The sequence below is a fragment of the Rhineura floridana genome, chromosome 3 (assembly GCF_030035675.1).
Source record: "Rhineura floridana isolate rRhiFlo1 chromosome 3, rRhiFlo1.hap2, whole genome shotgun sequence".
NCBI classification, from domain to species: domain Eukaryota; kingdom Metazoa; phylum Chordata; class Lepidosauria; order Squamata; family Rhineuridae; genus Rhineura; species Rhineura floridana.
The window spans coordinates 5,627,914-5,647,572 of NC_084482.1; the positions used below are offsets into that span (position 1 = coordinate 5,627,914).

At 44.6% G+C, this 19,659-nt stretch overlaps 1 protein-coding gene across 2 annotated transcripts in view; it reads right to left on the bottom strand.

The window, feature by feature from the left end:
• Nucleotides 1-19,659, bottom strand: part of PRICKLE3 (prickle planar cell polarity protein 3) — a 47,018-nt gene that overhangs the window by 15,618 nt on the left and 11,741 nt on the right. For both annotated transcript variants that reach the window (XM_061614082.1, XM_061614081.1), the window contains exons 2-5: nt 16,186-16,271; nt 14,019-14,202; nt 8,893-9,006; nt 1,885-2,022 (exon numbers count right to left, since the gene is read on the bottom strand). In XM_061614082.1, coding sequence (XP_061470066.1) covers nt 1,885-2,022; nt 8,893-9,006; nt 14,019-14,202; nt 16,186-16,271 — 522 coding nt within the window. The remainder of the gene's footprint in view (nt 1-1,884; nt 2,023-8,892; nt 9,007-14,018; nt 14,203-16,185; nt 16,272-19,659) is intronic.

The following is a 19,659-nucleotide window of genomic DNA, read 5'->3' on the forward strand; positions in this document are numbered from 1 at the left end:
GTCCTATCAGTCTTTTATCAGTAATTGCCAAACTATACACGTCTTACTTGAAAGTAAAGCTTCAGAATTGGATGGATGATCAAAATATACTAGGTAACGAGCAGGCAGGTTTCAGAAAAGGCTCATCTGTGTTAGACCACTGCCTTATCCTACAACATCTTGCAGAAAAGTATAACAAACAGAAGGGCGACGGTTTACACGTTGCCTTTATTGATCTAAAGGCCGCATTTGACTCGATCCCTCGGGATATTCTGTGGTCTAAACTATCCAAATCATCCATTGATAAAAGACTTTTATTTCTGATGTACCATCTGCATCAACAGACTACCCTTCGTGTACGCTGTGGAAACGAGGGCGGTCTAACCAACTCTATCCCCACGTCCACAGGGGTGAGACAGGGATGTGTACTTGCCCCTCTTCTTTTTAATCTATTTTTAAATGACTTAAATGAACACTGTCTCTCCCATGACTTTCACACCCCCAAGATTGCGGACAAGAGATGCCCTTTGTTACTATATGCGGATGACGCTGTGATTCTCTCATTATCGAAGGTTGGCTTAAAACGTACATTAAGGGCGTTTATGTCCTATTGTACAAAGAACCACCTTACTATAAATTTCGATAAAATGAAAAATTTAGTGTTCTCCAAGCAAATAATCACCCCAGTATGGATAGTTAACAAACATCCAATTGAACAAGTAGCCCACTATAAATACCTTGGCATCTCCTTCCACTCTTCAACGAATTGCTCTTTTCATATAAGAACGATGCTAAGGAGTATTAAGAATTCTTTAAATAGTCTGATTCGCTATTTTTATTATAAAGGGGGAAAATTTATACCTGCGGCCATCCAGATATTTAAAACTAAAATCATCCCCCAAATTTTATATGGAGCTCCAATTTGGATACATTGCTTGGACCATACAGTTGAAGCAGTCCTTTCTTCCTTTTTACGACGCTTGGTAGGTGTCCCTAGATGCGCGCCTGCGGCTGCGCTTACATTAGAATGTGGGCTTAATTCAATGGAATGCCATGCATGGCTGGCGACTGTAAACTATTGGTTTAAAATATCAACTAACAATACTTCTGGCTTACTATCACTATTCTGGAATGATAGCTCGGTATCTAAATGGAATCATAAACTGGAAATGAAATTATCACAAATCGGTCTTTCCAAGGATTATTTACTAGCTCTCCCCCCAAGCGACGCTTTAGCCAGGTTACGACAACGAATTAAGGATATTGATTACCAATCTACATTCTCTCTGGCTTCCAAAATATGCTCCCCAGTGTATTTGAAATTACATTTTTTCCCTGAAAGGTCCAGTCCTTATTTAGATTATCTCACAATACCCAAATTCTGCTTGGCATTCTCTAAAGCTAGATTTAACTCCCTATACTCTGCGCTTCTGGAAGGGAGGTTCAGGGGGATCCCCTATGAACAGCGTGTCTGCCCCTGTGGTGCAGGTATTGAAACTCTCCAGCACAGCTTGCTTTCATGCACCTTGTATTCACAGATTCGTTCTAAGTATCTTAACGACCTATTGCTAAAAACGACTCATAAATCCCCTGAAGCCAAAATGATTTATTTGCTATCTGGATTTCATAAAGAGAACACCCTTCAAGTTGCCAAATTTGTTTATGTGGCCCAGCAGAAACAGATTTCTCTTATATGCATTTAACTTTGTTTCCTGTACTGTATCTTTTTTTTCATCTATATATATCACTACATCGATATTTGGGTCTATGACTGTATATAAATAAAGTTTGAAAGTTCTGAACTTGGCTCTGAGACCTTTTCTGTTCTTCAGTCTCCCAACTGTTTTAAAACCCACTGTCCTCAAACTATTCTGACACTGGTAGCAACAGAGTGAGGCCCAATACCTGCTCACAAATAGCTCCAGTGATGGTGACAGGGAAGAGTCGGACAGTCCCGCGGCCAAGGTTCTCTCGCTTTCGTTGCTGGGAGAATAACTTCAGTTCTTTTCCTTCTTCCTCTTCCAGAGAGCTGCAATACTGAGCCTGGACAAAGATTTGTTGGGGGTGGGGAAGGAGAAGAGTCAGTCAAGAAAGGCCAAATGCATCAAGATTTCTTGTCTTTGGGACAGGGTGGCTGTTCCTGTTCTAGAGGCACTAGGGGTACCAGGCTCAGGGCCTGAGACTGATTCTGTATCTTTAGGAGAAGAGAAAGTCAGCCAAGTGCAGGTGTTCTTGCAACCCTGTCATGGGAAAAACCACAAGGTGGAATTCTCCCTTCCTCCTGCACAACTTTTAAAGATACAGAAGACCTCTTGGTTGCCAGGCCCTGTCCTCCTTTATGGACAGATTGCCTGGGAGCTCCCTTTTTGCAATCCACAGTAGGGTTGGGAGTTGACCCCACAGGAGTGCTACCCTCCCACCTTAAGGAGGGGCCATTCAGGGGCCTCTCTGAGCCACAGGGGCTCTTGGCCAAGGTCCAACCTGGCCACCTTCTGGCACTGGCCTTGGCCACAGCATACCGACTGGCTGCTGGGAGGAAAAAAAAGAAACCAGGGAGGGAAGGAAGGAGGGATGGAGAGGTTGAAACCCTGAACGGCAGCACTGCAAATGGCAACACTTATTTATTAATTAAATTTATATCCCACTCTGGGCAGCGAACAACAGTGATAAAACATTAAAAACATCTTCAAAAACATCTTAAAAAGTAATTCCAATATGGACACAGACTGGTATAAGGTTTTTACTTAAAAGGCTTGTCTAATATTTAAGGAGAGAGAATTCCAAAGGGTAGGTGCCACTACACTAAAGGTCCGCTTCCTATGTTGGTTGGAACAGAACTCCTAATGATCAGATGGTATCTGCAGGAGGCCCTCAACTGCACAGTGCAGTGATCGATTGGGTATATAAGGGCTAAGACTATCTTTCAAGTATCCTGGTCCCAAGCTATATAAGGCTTTACACACCAAAACCAGCATCCAGAACTTAGCCCACTTTTTTTGCAGGTTACATGACATATAAGCAGGAGTCACTGACACCAATGCAGCGCTTCTGGGATAAATAGCAGCTCTGGGAGGGCAGTTGGAACCAAGGTTAAACCTCACCTTCCTGTGGGCAGTGGCCTCAAACCTGCCCCCCGCCCTCCGCTTTCAGCAGCATTTAAAAACAAACGTACAGTATTGAATAAATTCACATATAGCATATCATCCATTTTGAGCCTACAACTTCTTGTGGTCAAGGGGCGATGCTTTGGTACCCTCTATCTCTCCTTGCCTCTCCCCATGAATAGTTGAAACAGAAAAATTATGCAAAATAATAAAACTTGCAGCACAAATTACACACAGAAGAGAAAATATGCCATTTGCATAATTTTGGCTTTTGATGTTGTAGAAGCTGTGGCTAACTTTGGCAAACAATATTTATTTATAGTCTTAGTGCAGATGAAGTACAGCTTGGATCACGCACCCAAACACAACAGCATGAGAAACAGGTTCATCTGCGGAGTTGGACCATTAAGGTGTTCATCCTCAGCTTTTGCCAACAAGAGGTTTTTAAGGATTCTGAACTGGGCTGTTAGCTTGCATCCCCTAATAGCCATCGTATTATTCCCAAGTTTTCCACATCTCATTTTTTGAAACCCAGTTCCAGTACCTGTTTAAAATTGCCTATAGCAAGATTTGAACTGGGATCTCTGGGACAGGTCCTGGAAGGAAGAAACTGCAGAGGGCACCTTAGCCCTTCCTTCCTCCAGTCCCGATTGGCTATGGATGAGCATGTGGCAGCTTTCCAACTCTCTAAAACCTTCTTGGGTTGCACAGTGCTGCAGCTCACATCAAAAGCCTGCCTTGTGATCTTATCCTACCTCTCTCGTCTTTGCCACACCCTCCTTCCCCACCTGGAAGAACCCACCAGATACTCAGCCTTGGTCTCCAACCAACTACTGCCCTAGAGAACAAGATGCACCCTTGGAAGAGCAATCCACCTTTGTTTACCCTGCACTTGCCTAATCGAGGATAGCAGTCCTTGCTCTCCTGGAGCACAGCCCCTGACACCAGCCTGCCTTTCCAAAATCCCTCATTTTATTGTGCCCCATATGAGGAAAGCACTACACTCATTTCCAGCATGCTTAATTGCATAAGGCATCTTCTAACAAGAAAGGATAAATTACAGTCCCACAGCTGGTTTCGCGACACAGTAATCAGGATCTTTAATCTATCCTTCCCCCAACTGTCTCCTTTGGGAGCTCAAGAGCCCAAATCTTTTCCAGTCTCTCAATGTACAGAAACTCTTTCAGTTCTCTCATCTCTGTGCATGTTCCAATTCTGTTACTTTTGTTTCTGAGATGAGGTAAACAATGTATTTGCGTTATGGACGCATGGCTCAACTGAGGGCTACTTTGGAGCACCCCCAAATTGAAGGAATGAAGTGCCTCCTTCCTGCTGTGCAACCCTGGCCACACGATTCCAGCTTAGGATGTTCAATCAGTGCTTGCGCCCCCACCGCGCAAGTGCCTTCTGTTCCTTCCGGGGTAGGGGGAACCACCCCACAGTTTTCTAAATATAAGCTTTGTTACTAAGGAGAAATAATCTCAACCCATTATTATTATTAGCGCTTCCTAATTAGCGCTAATTCCTAATTCCTTATTAGCGCTTCCAATCTGAAATGGAACTGATTTCCCACTCTAATTTCACTGCAAAGTATACAGGATTTTCACCATAGATACAGCAATGCCACTGTATGCTCATAGAGCAGCCTTTCCCAACCAGTGTGCCTCCAGATGTTGTTGGACCACAACTCCCATCAGCCTCAGCCAACATGGCTGCTAGTTAGAGATGATGGGAGCTGAAGTCCTGCAATGTCTAGAGCAGCCTTTCCCAACCAGTGTGCCTCCAGATGTTGTTGAACCACAACTCCCATCAGCCTCAGCCAACATTGCCAATGGTCAGGAAAGATGGGAGTTGTGGTCCAACAACATCTGGAGGCGCACTGGTTGGGAAAGGCTGCCATAGAGAATTATGGCCAGTGGCAACTTTGATACCAGAAGTTCAGGCTCCAACTTTTTTTTCCTGTCTCAATGGCCCTTACAGAGTCCTCGAGTTTAAGGTGTCTCTCTGTGTGTGTTTATGTGTGTAAACCATGGATGGGGAACCCACAGCTCTCTAGAGCAGCCTTTCCCAACCAGTGTGCCTCCAGATGTTATTGGACCACAACTCCCATCTTTCCTGACCATTGGCAATGCTGGCTGAGGCTGATGGGAGTTGTGGTCCAACAACATCTGGAGGCACACTGGTTGGGAAAGGCTGCTCTAGACATTGCAGGACTTCAGCTCCCATCATCTCTAACTAGCAGCCATGTTGGCTGGGGTTGATGGGAGTTGGAGTCCAACAACATCTGAAGGGCTGAAAATTCCCCATCCCTGATCTAAACTAACCCCTTGTTGAAACAGAGAACCATCCATACACTAGGCCAGGCCAAGCCAACACCACCCAGCACCCTATGCAATTGAGATGACCAGCACATAGGTTCACTGCTAGCAGATCGTCAGTTCCAGACAACAAGCAAGTATAAAGCCAGCCCACGCCAGGCTGTGCCTGGTAGTTTAAGTATCAGCACAATTAAGAACTTCACCCATCTCCCCATCACATGTGATCATATATCACAAAGATGCCATAGTGAAGTCTTAGGCCTCTGATGGGTCAAAAGACAAGATACAGATAAAATAAAAACAAAAACCTGCACAAATACCATTTTACATTTGTAGTTGCTTTTTTTGTCAGTACGTATCATCTGTCTGCATCCCCATCAAAAACCAGGCCTTCCCCACAAGTGTGAGAAAAGAGATTTGCTATTAATTTGTTGGCCTTGTGTTGTGCAGACCTGATATATCAATTCCCCTGGCCTGAAACACAATGAATTTTCAGGGAGGACAAGAGTGAGAAGCAGTTCATGCATGTTCGCTACACTGGGGAGTGATTGGAAAACTGCACTGCATTGGGCCTCTTCTTTAGAGAGCACTTAGCCTAATGATTAATCCAGCCCCCTGGGAGCAACATACAACAGCATAATGAACGGGTATGCCAAAGTTATTTAGTATAGCAAGCTTCATCCAATTACAATTTAAAATGGAAGACCCAACAGATCTCCCGCCCCCCTCTTTTTTCACATACACACAGTCAGGAGTGAGTATATTCACCAATCCTGTGCAAGTGTACAAACTGGTATCTACAGCAGATGTTCTCCTGAGAACTTTAATTTTCATCAAAAGTTTCTAGCCCTTACTTAAATGGCGGATATGAACAATGCTTAATGAAGGCTTCAAAGCCAGGGGCAGGGTTTCAGTGTCCTCCACAACTCTTTCCTCCCTGTCTATGACTAGCAAAAGCAGAATAAATTGGGGATGGGAGGAGGGACAAACATATGTAATCTGCATGATTTTTATGTGCTCCTAAATTCAAATTTCTCCTGGTGAAAAAATTATATTATCTTAGTGAAGAATTATTTTAAAGGTAAGGGAAAAAACAACAGAATACATACGTTTGTGCATAATTAGCATAATGTACATAGCACGTTCCAAGAATAATGAGTGCTTTTTTTCCAGCATGATTATCAGCCTGCCCCACACATGCACAGATTAACCCCAGTAGTCTGGACTGCAAACAGAGAGCAGGAGGGAACAGAGTGCCCCCAGAGCAGATACTGGCTGATGTTTGAAGGCAAGAGGATGAAACACACACAGCAGGTGAGATGGCAAAACACAAAACAAAACAAACACAACCAAGCAAAGCAAACACAAACACCTCAGGGAAATTCCTTTACCGCGGCAACTGTTGCAAACCAGGGATGGGGAACCTCCCTTCCCATCACCCTCAGCAGGTATGGCTGATGGTCAGGGATGATGGGAGTTGTAGTTCATCACTTGCAAGGGGGTGCAGGGATACTGCTGCGTTGGAAGGTAAGAGGCTAGGGGTGCCCTCCCTCTCTCTCCCCTTTCAAGAGCTTGAGCAGGAACTCTGCTGGAGGAAGGAGCTGCCTGGATCAACACTTAGAGCGCTTAGAAAGTGGGGTAAGGGGAAGGAGGTAGAAGTCACATCAAAATATCTATTTCTCCTGAACCATAGATTCTTGTGTGGAGACGTGCCTCCTGCTGCTATGTGAAAGGATCCATTCACACCCACTTGCCAAACTCACGGTTGTCCCAGGCTTCTTGAAGGAGACAAAGTTTGGAAAGGGAAGTAGGGCAAGTTTAAGAAGTTTGAAAACACTACCTGTGTGGAGAAAAACACCCTCACACGCACATACATTCACTGAACATGTGAGGGAGGAGTGGACTCAACTGTCGAGCAGTCTCATGTACAACATTACTAAAGAAAGGACTGGACACACACATGCACAGACCTTTTCCTTGCGCTTAGGAAAGCTGGATTGTTTATGAAAGCCTTCTGCCACGTTCTTCTACAAAATATTAAGGCTTGGATTTGGACCAACGCTAGGGGAATTTTCTGTAGCTGGGGGGCAGCCACCAAAGACACTTTGCATGCCTTTGCTGTTCAGACACAGTGCCTGGATTGTGACAGTGACAACGGTACTCTCAGCAGAGCTCAGACACTGTGATGAAAAAGAGAGAAGGCAGTTCTGAGGTATGTAGGCTCCAAGCCCTTGAGGGCTTAATAAATCAAAAGTAGCATGCAGAACTGTGTCCTGAAAGCAATGGAAGCCAATGCAGAGACTGAGCACTAGCTGATGTGCTCTCACCAACCTACCCCTGCCAGGAGACAGGCCATTGCAGGGAAACCTACACCCAGTCACCAAAGGCAGCCTCTTATGAGGGCAATGCAGCCTATAAATTTAGAAAGGAATGAATGAGAGTTGCCAGATCCTGGTCAAGGCAGAAAGGGTTTTTATTTATTTTTTATTCCCATCCTGGTTTTCTACATAAAATGCACTCAAAGTGGTACTGGCACAAAAATATTAATAAAAACACTAAAATCATTATAAACCTACAAACAATAGAAAACACTGTAACAGCAATAAAACAGCAAAGAGGAAAAAATAGAACAGCTTTCAAAACCCATCTCAAAAACAAGAAGAAAAGGAGCCCACTGAATCTCCCTAGGGAGGGAGTTTCATAACCGAGGCACCACCACCACACAGGCCCTGTCTCTGGTGCCTGCCAGCTGTATTTCCAAACATAACAGGCCAAGGAATGATGGAGCTTGTAAAAGGCAACCACCCAAAGGACTAGCTGTAACCCCTCCTTCTTTCACAACCTCAAATTATGTCCCCACATCTTCTACATATCTGTATTGATCTTCTCATTCCCTCCACCCCCACTAAAGTTACAAATTCTGCAGGTTTTGAATAAGCCATGCAAGTGGAACTCATTTCTCAAAAACAAGAAAATTTGAAAAACTCCAAAAATCCACATTAGAGCATTACCTTTATTAGGCCTGGTGGCATTTGAGTAGCAATAGATTGGCAAAGGTTTCTGACTCCCATTTGTTTAACAACAGCAACAACAAAATAGCTTTTCCTACCTATGTTAAGCTGCTGAAATTAAGAGAGCTAACCAGGAGTGCACTTTTGTGTGAAGGGACTGTGAGTTCAATTCAATTTCGGTACTGAAAACAAATATCAAATTCCTCTAACAATAGGTCCTTTGCACCTAGCTCTGGTTGGTAAATCTTGGGCTTCTGATAAAAAAGAAAATATATCTGACAGGCCTGAAGTCTGCCCACCCCTTATTTACGCACCCTTTTGCACTGCTTTCTGCTGCAAAATCTGTACCACCAGCCCCGCCATAACCACACGGTTTCCCCTCAAGTACAGAACTTCTTACAAGATATCTGGTAATAGGAAATGAACCTCCGAAATAAGCCTGGTTCTACTCAGTGTAAAATGATAAAATACGCCTCTCACCTCACTGTCATGTGGGGGAAGCTGATGGAGCAGCTGGCGGATGCGGTACCGTTCCCCAGGGCTATTGACGTAGGGGACTTTGTCCTCTGGGAGGCAGCTGAAGAACTGATACACCTGAAGGTAAAGAAAATCATTAGTGGGTCACACGGGGCAGGGGGGAGACAGGAGCGAAGAGCTGGATGGCTAGACTGACTGCCCAGTAGCCAAGAGAAAGGTTTCTCCTTCCACTCCCTTCCCCCCAAGTATTCTAGGAGTCCCATGCTATGCAAAAACCACTGTCAAGCAAGGGAGGCAAGGTCTTTAAAGGACTGGTTAATGTTCAAAATGCTGGAAGCAAGCTTTGGATTTACACTGCACTCTTCTTCAGGCATAAATGTTCACAGCAAGTATATATCTAATACCCCCAAAATTGCATGACCAGATGGATGATGCCACAATGAAGGTAAGTACCCTTTTCAGACTAGGAGGCTGTCCAAACCACACAGCACCCCAACACATCCCAGTGGGATTGGGGGGTATGCTTTGAATGCATAAAGCCCAAGTTCAAATTGCCAGGCTTTCTAGATAAAAATGGAGGAGAACCTGCAACTCACAGGCCTGATTAGGTCTGCCAGGCCTTGGAGGTTGGCCCAGCAGGCCCCTTTCTGCAAACCACATACCCCTTTACCATGCCTGATATCATGTATGATATCAAGGGTGGAAAAGTTAAAGCTGCGGCTCTAAGTGCCCTTCCGATTCTTCCTTTGCTGGCAAAATTATGCGTGTTTTGATTTTGGCACCTTTTTCTGTCCCCATGCAGGGCAACAGAAAAAGGTGTCAAGTTATTAAAAGTGCAGGAACTTGACTACAAGGAAAGAATTGGGAGAGTCGTTAGAGTGCACTCCTGATTCTTCCTTAGCAGCAGAAACCTATTCAAGGGAGCACACTCAGGGTGGATTGAAATTACTATCACCTGACAGCACATGACATTAGCTGACTGACAGGTGGGCATCTTCACCTACCTATCAAAGTGGGCCACAGAGGACCCTCCCACCACTGGTCCTCTGGCTGATCTACCTCCCCACTCCTCAAGTAGCAGAGCTGAAAAATCTGTTTCAGATCCATACCATAGACAACACTGTGCTAGATGGACGACTCGGCAGTTCAGTAGAGGGTCCTGTGGTCATATGTTTCCTCCCCATATTCTCTCACCTCATATAGGATACCCAAATCTGAAGGTTCAGAATTTATCTGAATGAAAGATTCTCCCCATTGAAAGCCTCTTTCAATAGGCAGCATTCATTCAAAGGCAACCTTCTGGGGACTGTAGGACAGGTGAGACCAGAGGCAAGAGTATTATTATTATTTATTATATTTATTAGTCACTTTTTTCAAAAAAGAAACTCAAAGCAACATCATTAAAAACAGATATTAATTTTTTTAAAAACACCCTAATATACTCACGAAATGCATAAATACAAAATCCAACTCCTCCACACCTGACTAAAAACAAACAGAAAATTAAGCTGCAAAGGCTTGGATAAACAAAAATGTTTTTACCTGGCACCTAAAAACAGGCAATGATGGTGCCAGGAGACAGCATTCCACAAATGGGGAGCCACCATGGAGAAGGCCAGTTCTCCTGGGTAGAGTAGGTGGGACAATGAATGTGACTCCTACGTTGCAAACTCCAGCCTTGCAAAAGTCAGAGGTCTGTACGCATACTCACGCACATCCCTCTTCCCACTCTCTATCTCGGCAAGCAAGAGGCACCACCACAGTTGAAGGACACATTCTGGCCAAGCAAAAGTACACAAAGAGGGGTATGGCCTTGGGATAGTGGTGTGTGGTCTAGGGAGAGCCCTGAAGGCTGGCTAGAGAGGCCTGGAGGGCCCCATCTGGCTTCCCACTCCTGCTCTAGCACTTTCAACAATCGGGATTAGTGGAGATGCTGCATTCACACAAATGAAGAATCTCCATTTCAGGTGGTACTTTTTGTTTATTATTTATTATTTGATTTATATCCCGCCCTTCCTCCCAGCAGGAGCCTACTTTCCACACGTAGCAATTGGGAGGGAGGACGTAAAGCCCAAAGTTCACTCTCAATCTCACTGTACCAAAAAAAAAAAAAAAAGGGGGGGGGACACTGTCCAAACAGACCCCAAGACAAACAATGAGAGCTATTCAGGTGCACTACACAGAGACCCCTCCCACCCAGGTTCAACTCCCGAGCTCAGTAAGTGGCCTCAGAAAAAGCACTCTCTCTTCGTCTAACATGTGTCTAGGGGTTCTCCTGATAATCAACAAGATAAGAAGGTAAACACTTTACCCAATGAAAGCAAAGTCCTAAAGAATTTTTTCTCAGTAATCAGTTTAAAACAAGAGCTGTGCTAACAGATTACAAACAATCTGGCCTTGCTGAACTGATCAGATGTCACAACACACACACACACCAAAACAGCAGCAATTGGTTTGTAATTAAACTGACACAGCCCTCTCTTCCTACCACTTGGTTTTGAAGAACATTCAACCTTATCAAGACTAACATCAGACCAAATAACTTCATTTAAAAAATAAAATAAAAAGTGCATTGATTATCTCAGCCTGAAGAAGCATTCTTAAGAGACTCAAAAGCTTGCTTTTAAAATGTAGAACATCAGTTGATTCAATAAATTGCTTCCACACTTTAGAACATCAGTTGATCCACTGATTTCAATGGGACCTAAGTGCAACTAACTTAGGCTGAGATCCTATGCTCGCTTGCCTGAGAATAAGTCACACTGAACTCAATAGGGCTCACTTCTGAGTACACATGTGGAGCACTGCCCTGCCACTCTGGAGCAAACCCATTGTCATATTTGCTCTGAGGGTTAGTGTTGCATCTGAACTAGAAATTGTGGTTTGTTTTGCTCCCAACAAACCACAACCTGTAGCTAAGATTAGCTCTAGTTTACCCATAGTGGTTTGTTGAAATGAAACAAACCCCAATCTCTGGTTTGAATGTAATGCTAGGCCAGGGATTGTGGTTCGTTTGTTTCCTCTGTATGCTAGGAAGGAGGAGAGTCCCCAGCCAGAAATTGTGTAGCAGAACTGCTCAAGTTATTTCACTGTCTGAGATTAATATTGTTTCTTCCACTCTACCTGCCCATTCTTTCTTACTGAAGGTGGTGGGAGGAGATTGCGTTTTGAGAGCCAGCGTGGTGTAACGTTCAGAGTGTCAGACTAGGGCACTGATTCTCAAACGGTGCGCCCAGGCACACTGATGCGCCCTAAGAGGTGGCTAGGTGTGCCTCAAATATTATGAAAGTATATTTTAAAAATGAGAAGAAACCCATTTGTATAGGGTAAGTAATAGTTTTCTATAGTTTAAGTTATTTTTATTCATAGTTTAAAATATATTAATATATTTTTAATTTTGTACACAAAGTGCGCCAGAAAATTTTTATATGTTTTACAGTGCGCTACAAACCAAAAAAGTTTGAGAACCACTGGACTAGGGCCAGGGAGATCTGGGTTCAGTTCCCCAATACTCAGCCATAAAGCTCACTGGGTGACTTTGGGACAGCCATCATCTTTCAGCCTAGCCTATCTCACATGGTTGTTATGAGGGTAAAATTGAGGTGGGGGGAGAGCATGACATGTGCTGCCTAAAGCTCTTTGAAGGAAAGGCAAGATATAAATGAATAAACAAATACACTATAGAGTAAATTTTCTACGGAAGAGTTTTCCTGACCCCTCCCCTTTTACCTGTTCCTAAAGGAAGGGACCTTCACTCCATTCAGTTGTATGAAGTGAGAGAAGCAATGGCAATGGACTGCCTTCAAGTTGCTCCCGACTTATGGACGACCCTATGAATAGGGTTTTTGAGGTAAGCGGTATTCAGAGGGGGTTTACCATTGCCTTCCTCTGAGGCTGAGAGGCAGTGACTGGCCCAAGGTTACCCAGTGAGCTGTGTGGGGATTTGAACCCTGGTCTCCCAGGTCGTAGTCCAACATCTTAACCACTACACCACACTGGCTCTCGAAGTGAGGGAAAGGAGGGCCCTATATCCTCTCCCTTGTCAGACCATATTGCCCTGTCTTGGGTGGGTCAGTGGGGAATTGGGCTCTCCCCAGAAGATTTTCCTGATTAGCCTAGAGCCCCTGGAATTCTGCCCGTCCTACCTACAAGATGAGCTGGCTCTAGTGCATGGTTCCTTTTTGGGGGTGGATTTCATGGCAAACTAGCTTTAACTCCTTGGGGAGAATTTGGAGCTCTGGATACAAAGGACAGGGCTTCAGTCTCGGTTAGGTTGTTTATTATAGTCACAAGCCTCTGCTTTTCCCTTCCCCTTGTTACAACCAACATTAATAACACAAAGAGAGCAGCTTGTAGTCTAAAAGGGTATTATTATAATCTTAGATTATCATGACGTGATCAAGGGTGTAGCAAGGGTTCTGGGTCAGAAAGTCCCAGAGGGGTTCATCAGAATTGCTTCCTCTTGACTTAATGGGGCCCCAACAACACACAGCTTATATTTTTCTCCTCTCCAATCCTTTCTGAAATCCACCAATTACTTCCTTTCTTACCTCCATGACTTCCTTCAGAGGAAAAAACTATGTGAGATGAAACTGTAGTTTTGAAGACTACCAATTTACACTATAAACTTAAACTGGTTTTGGGAATCATTCCCTCTGCCTGAGAAATGTACAAGTGGGAGAGGGAGGGAGGGACATTAACAATGCTCAGGATACTCACCAAACTGTAACACCCCCCAGGATTCTTTGGGGGAAGCCATGACAGCTAAGCTAGTATGAACATAAGAAGAGCCAGCTAGATCAAGCAAACTGGCCCATCTCGTCCAACATCCTGTTTTTGCAGTGGTCAACCAGACGCCTATGAGTAACCCATAAGCAAGACCTGAGAGCAACAGCACTCTCCCCTATCGCAGTTTCCAGCAACTGGTATTCAGAAACAAAATGGAGGCACAAAACAGACATGATGCTAAATACATCTTTGCATTTGAGGACCAAAAAGCTGAGGAATAAACATTCTTTTAATTAAATCAATAAGAAGCCTATTATTTATTTATAAATAAATTTAAAGAAACAGAAGATCCAGCCAAGGATCCCTGACAATTCCTCATGTAACTTGGCCTTTGGCATTACCTGCTCAGGCTTGAGTCCTGGAGGCACCCAAGCGTATTCCTCCGAGGCACAGCCCGAGTCATCATCTGAGATGGAGTGGCGCTGGAAGTCAGAGATGAGGCGGCACATCATCCTTTCCAAGTCGACAGGCACCATGTGGACCGCATGCTCCTCCCGTGGACATTTGCAGTGTTGGCAGATCTTTCTGCACAGGAAGGGAAATGAAATGCCTCCAGGGTACAGCCACAGAACACCCAAGAGACCCCTGCAACAAACAAGTCACCCAGCGCAATGCTACTGCCCCCAGGAGATCCTCTGGACACAATGGCAAGCGCAATTCAAGACTTTATAGTAACTCATCCACCTGTCAAGCCCCAAGAGACAGGACTCTGAGAAATCTAAAATGCACACCAAGTCTTCAACCTCCGGTTATATGCATTCACCTCTAAGGAGAGACCCAGAGATCTCAAAAGTCTGTTTAACATAATGATGAGCCTGCAAATTCCCAAGGAATCTTTAAACTGTCAGTTATAAGGGGAAAACAGGATATTGCGAGTAGCCTAACAACAAGAAGGATTCAAGCAAGATGGATTGGAGACAGCTGGGGGGGAAAGCCTCTGCTAACTCATTCTTATTCCATAGCAAGTTCAGTTATTTTAGACACTTCTGTCCCACTCCCTCACATAAATCCCAAGGGCAGCTTACAATTCAACTTCCCACATCTGTGCATTAACTTGAACTCTGCAAAGCAAAGGCATTTTGATACAGACTATGCTTACTTTCCACCAATCACCCACCCTAAATCAGGCAGTTTATGAGTTCATCGTGAGAATTACTCCAGCCCCATTGTAGGTGCAGGCTGAAGGGCCCCTATGGCCTGTACTTCTCCTGCACAATGAGGTGAGCAACTCATTAGAGACAGAGGAGGAGGAGAGATTCCCTTCCTGCTGTGCACTACAGTCTCTGCGGGTAGTACAACAGAGAAAGGCAACACTGGTAGCAGCAGCACAGCAAGACAGCAGTGGGATGCACGTAGAAATGCAGAAGTGTAGCTAAGGATGAAGGATGGGGGTTCTTCCAGGAGTGCAGGCAGGGATGGAGTGAGTGATGGAAAGAGACAGAAATAAAAGATTCTTCCACTCCACTGCTTTCCTGCTGCAATGCATTTTAATACAGAGCTTGGAAAAGTTACTTTTTTGAACTACAACTCCCATCAGCCTCAGCCAGCACCATGCTGGCTGGGGCTGATGGGAGTTGTAGTTCAAAAAAGTAACTTTTCCAAGCTCTGAAAATGAAAGAGAGAAAAACATGGGTCTGGCTGTGTCTATAAGAGGAAAAGAGAAGGGATAAATGCGAAAAGGGAAGCAAGAGACAAATAAGAACTACAAATAAGAATGTTAAAAGGAAGAGAAAAAATAGTGAGAGAAAGAGATAGCAGGGGGTGAGGGCAACATTTTAACTTGCTAATCTAGATTTCTGCTCAGAAACTGTTGAGGGACAGCGGGTAGGGCATTAGATACAAAATGGGAAGAATGACAGAAATGCAATGCAAATCCACAGAGGCTGGAAGGGAGGGCAAGATGCACAGCACAATCATATACATTTGTTGCTCAGAATTCAGTCCCACTATATTCAACAGGGCTTAATCCCTAGGAAGTGTATTGAGGATCACAGCCTGAGAGATCAAAAGCAGGGGGGTGAGAACATAAAAAAGAGGGATAAAGAGGCAAGGTGAACACAGGGGGTTGGATCCAATTGTGCCCCTCTGCTTATGGAAGGTGCCTTGATCCTTCAGAGACTTCCATGAACAGAAGGGGAAGAGGCCATTTTTGTTAATTTTCCCCTTCACTCTGCAGCCTCCCACACTGCACCACCCCCAAATCTGCTCCAGTGGGTTTGGGGGTACTTGAAGCAGCATAGGAGGCGGTGCAGGGGGCTACAGGAGAAAGGAAGGAATTTCAAAAATCACCTTCCTTCCCCTTCTGATCCTGGAAACCTCCGCTGAAGCAAAGAGCATCAAGCAAGTGAAGGGACACAACTGGATGTGACCCAGGATAAAGCAGGGCAACCCAGCACAAGGAGTACTTACAGGCCCAAGAAACCTGGAAAGGGCCAGAACAACAACAAAAAATACACAGAGGATGGAGGGGGATTTGGCAGAGTGAGGGGGGATAGCACGTTTTCCTACCTCCATCCATGCACTAGGAAGCCTGGGCACTGCTCCCCGCACGCCTGACACGGTTGGCCCCGGTCAGGGTCCTCCACCTCAGGCAGCTGGTGTGGGACAGATAGGCAAGAAATCAGGTACCAAGACATCAGTAGCACCAGCATTCACTATTAACAGCATTGCCAATTTATATCCTATACAGTGCACATTCCCGTCAAGAAGCCAGCATCTAGCCACCAGTATGACCAGTACCCATTTACCAGGATGGGTCACCAGCTCTCCCAATCTTGCCTATATACTCAACCAGCTTGTGCCCATTGATGACCATCAATATTCAAACCATAAGCCCCACCAGTATCAACAGTAGCTGTGCATTGCTTGGACCTATCAGTTGGGAATCCTCTATAACCAGGACTTGTCAACCATGCATCAGTATCACAAGTTCCCATTTGACATCTACATTCAGGACTGTTACAATCAAATATATATTTTGGAAAGTCTATTCATCTGGACTCTTCTTAAGATACCATAACCAAATTCTGCATGATGGTTCTTGAGATTAAGGAGGAGCAGGTTTTCATCTTATGTTTGGATGCAATTGGGTATCATTTTGAATGAAGATGGTGGACTGAACCTTTCACAACTGCACTGATTTTAACTAGTTATCTCAAAACTGCACTGTTTGTTTTTTTTAGAATTCCTGAACAATGTGGGGAACAAGGATGCTACTCTACTAAATGTTTTGGAAAGTTGTTTGCCTGTTCACTATGCATTTGGACACTTCTTACAATATTGTTATAAAATTTTGCTTGATGCCTCTTGAAACAGTGATTTAAAACACTGATTTCAAAACTGCACTGAATTTTTGGTTTCTTCCAATTCCCAAGCAATGCCAGGTACAAAGCAGTTAGTAGAATATATATAGCATTTGTTTATTGTTACATTTATATCATGCTATTTCTCGAAGGAACTCAAGGTGGTGCATATGGTTCTGCCCCTCCTCATTTTATCTCCACAACAAACCTGTGAGGTAGGCTAGGCTAGGCTAGGCTAGGCTAAGAGACAGTGACTTGCCCAAGATCACCCAGTGAGCCTTATGGCTGTGTAAGGATTTGAACCCACTCAGGTCTCCCAGGTCTTAGTCCAACACTCTAGCCACTATACCACACTGTTTCTTGCAACACAGGTCTGCCTTTGGGAAGCAGGAGTGCATTGATGCTGTGATTTTAAATTGCTTTTAATTGTTTTAATGCTGTATTTTAAACTATTGTAACCCATGCTGAGAACTCAAGGTGAATGGCGGGAAATAAATAAATAAATAACAACCCAAAACCTGCTCCTAAAACCTAAGGCAGCACTGTTTTAAGCTTGGAGACATTTCTACAAGGCCCCTTGGCTGTTGCCATGGTGATGCGGGCCTGTACCGACATGGGCAGGTGCCTTCACAGCTAGGAATGCCTTTGGATGTTTGTTGACGGCAATATATTCCATCACACTGCCCTCCCTTATTGATGACGGAAGCCAGAGTTGCCAACTGTCCGTTGTGACCAGGGCTTTGTTGGTGAAATCCCTTTTCCACTTAGGCTTAAAGAAGGCTTTGTAAGGAAACGGATTCCCGTCTGAGACCAGCAAGGTATTGTGGGAGAAATGCAACTTCATCTGGGTGCCGGAAGCCACTCACAGGCCAGGACATGCCTCAGCTCAGTTCAGCAAGACATAAACAGGCCGGATGTTGGCTTCCTGCCACCCCAGGTGGCTGAGAAAAGTGGGCAGCAAACTGCATGCCAGGAGGGAGGGGGGAGAAAAAGTGGAAGGACCTTGACAGTCATGACATCATGTGGAACAGAAACTTTCCTAACTCTCCTTTTTTGTCACTTTTCATCCATCTTGTCTCCTTTGTATGGGTTTCATTGTGCCAAGGAAGAGCTAAGAGAGAGGGAGGGGAGATGACACACTGGGAAGGTGGGGAGTGGGGAGAAGGTGCCAGGAGCCGCTCCCAGTTTCCCCCAGGCAAGAATCACTGAAGCAGTACTTGGAACTGGGCGGGAAAAAACACCCCTTTTTTACAAAATGGGGAGAACAGAACTGAAAGAATCAAGATGGAGGGGGTAGAAAAGGCTAGCTCTGAGAAATCAGTGAGCCATTCCTGCACACACACCCATCCCAACCATCAGTGTAACTACTTGTTGTTGACTTTATATATTGTTCTCATGATCATTTATGTCAGCCACCTCAAGCTGTGAAAAGGCAGCATAGTACTTTCAAACATAAGTAAAAGCAAACTAATAAACCAGGATCTCCACCTGGCCAGAATTTTTCACTAGTATATCAGAATTTCACCTTTCAGGCCAGTTGCCAGAACGACGATATAAAGCAAATAAACATCTCTGTGTTAAATGCTGGTGTTGTTATTTCCCTGTTCAAAGCAGAAGATTGTGCCCTTCAGAACTGGGAAGCTCTCTGCACATGCCGAAAGACATGCCTTTATATCAACTTAAAACCAGCTGGTCATCAGAAGGGAACAGTCCAGCCACAGAAGGGAACAGTCCAGCCACAGAAGAATGTTGTCCTCAGATTTTGTTTAAAAAATGCTCTGGGAAAAGTACTCTGCACATGCTCAGAGATGAAGGATTTTTTAAAAGAGAAGGTGAAACAATCACCACCACCTCCATAAGGTATTCTGGCTGGAAGAGGCAAAACTGAATCCAAAACTCATTATGTGGTGTTACAGAGAGTGAACAATATCCACAAGCAAAATGATTCCTTTCTTTTCACATCTGCCAACTGCTGTTGCTCACCAGGCTGCAGCTTAGAAGGCATTTCAAGGAGGCAGGGGGAGATCTATTTCATCAGATGCAGCTTTAAGAAGTCAAATCTGGCAGGGCTGATGTAATAAGCAATCTCCCCTCACCCAAATCTCATATGCGACCCCTACACTTGCTCCTCCATGTTAAAAAATCCCTTCCCCCATTCCTCCCCACATGGCCTAGCATGACCCAGAAATGCCTTAAATAACCCCAATGTTAACTGACAAGGAAACACTTCTCCTGATCTATTACTACAGGATTTGAGTCTATGGAGTTCCCAACTGCAGTGTCTCAGTGAATCAGGAATTGTAGAGACAGATCCCTTCTGAACCCCAGCTTGTACTCTCTCTGTTTCCTTTTCTCTCTCCCAATCTCTCTCCCCTTCAGCCCACCCCACCCCACCCCACCCCACCCTCTCTCTCACACACACACTTTTCTGAATCCTCAGGCCCTATTTCCTCTCGAGGTTTGGATCGACATCAGCTACAAAGATCTTACTCCAAAGCTCACATCGATGTTCCAAGAATGCAAAACAGTTAAGAGAAGAGAGATAGCAGATAGATGGCCATGTCTGGTGGTACTGGCAACAATGCTGGATATTTTTTTACAAGTTCTGGTCCTATCCACCTGCACCTGGCAGCCCTCAGAACCAAACAAGAGGTGTGGACCTAAACTGGATTGCTCTTAA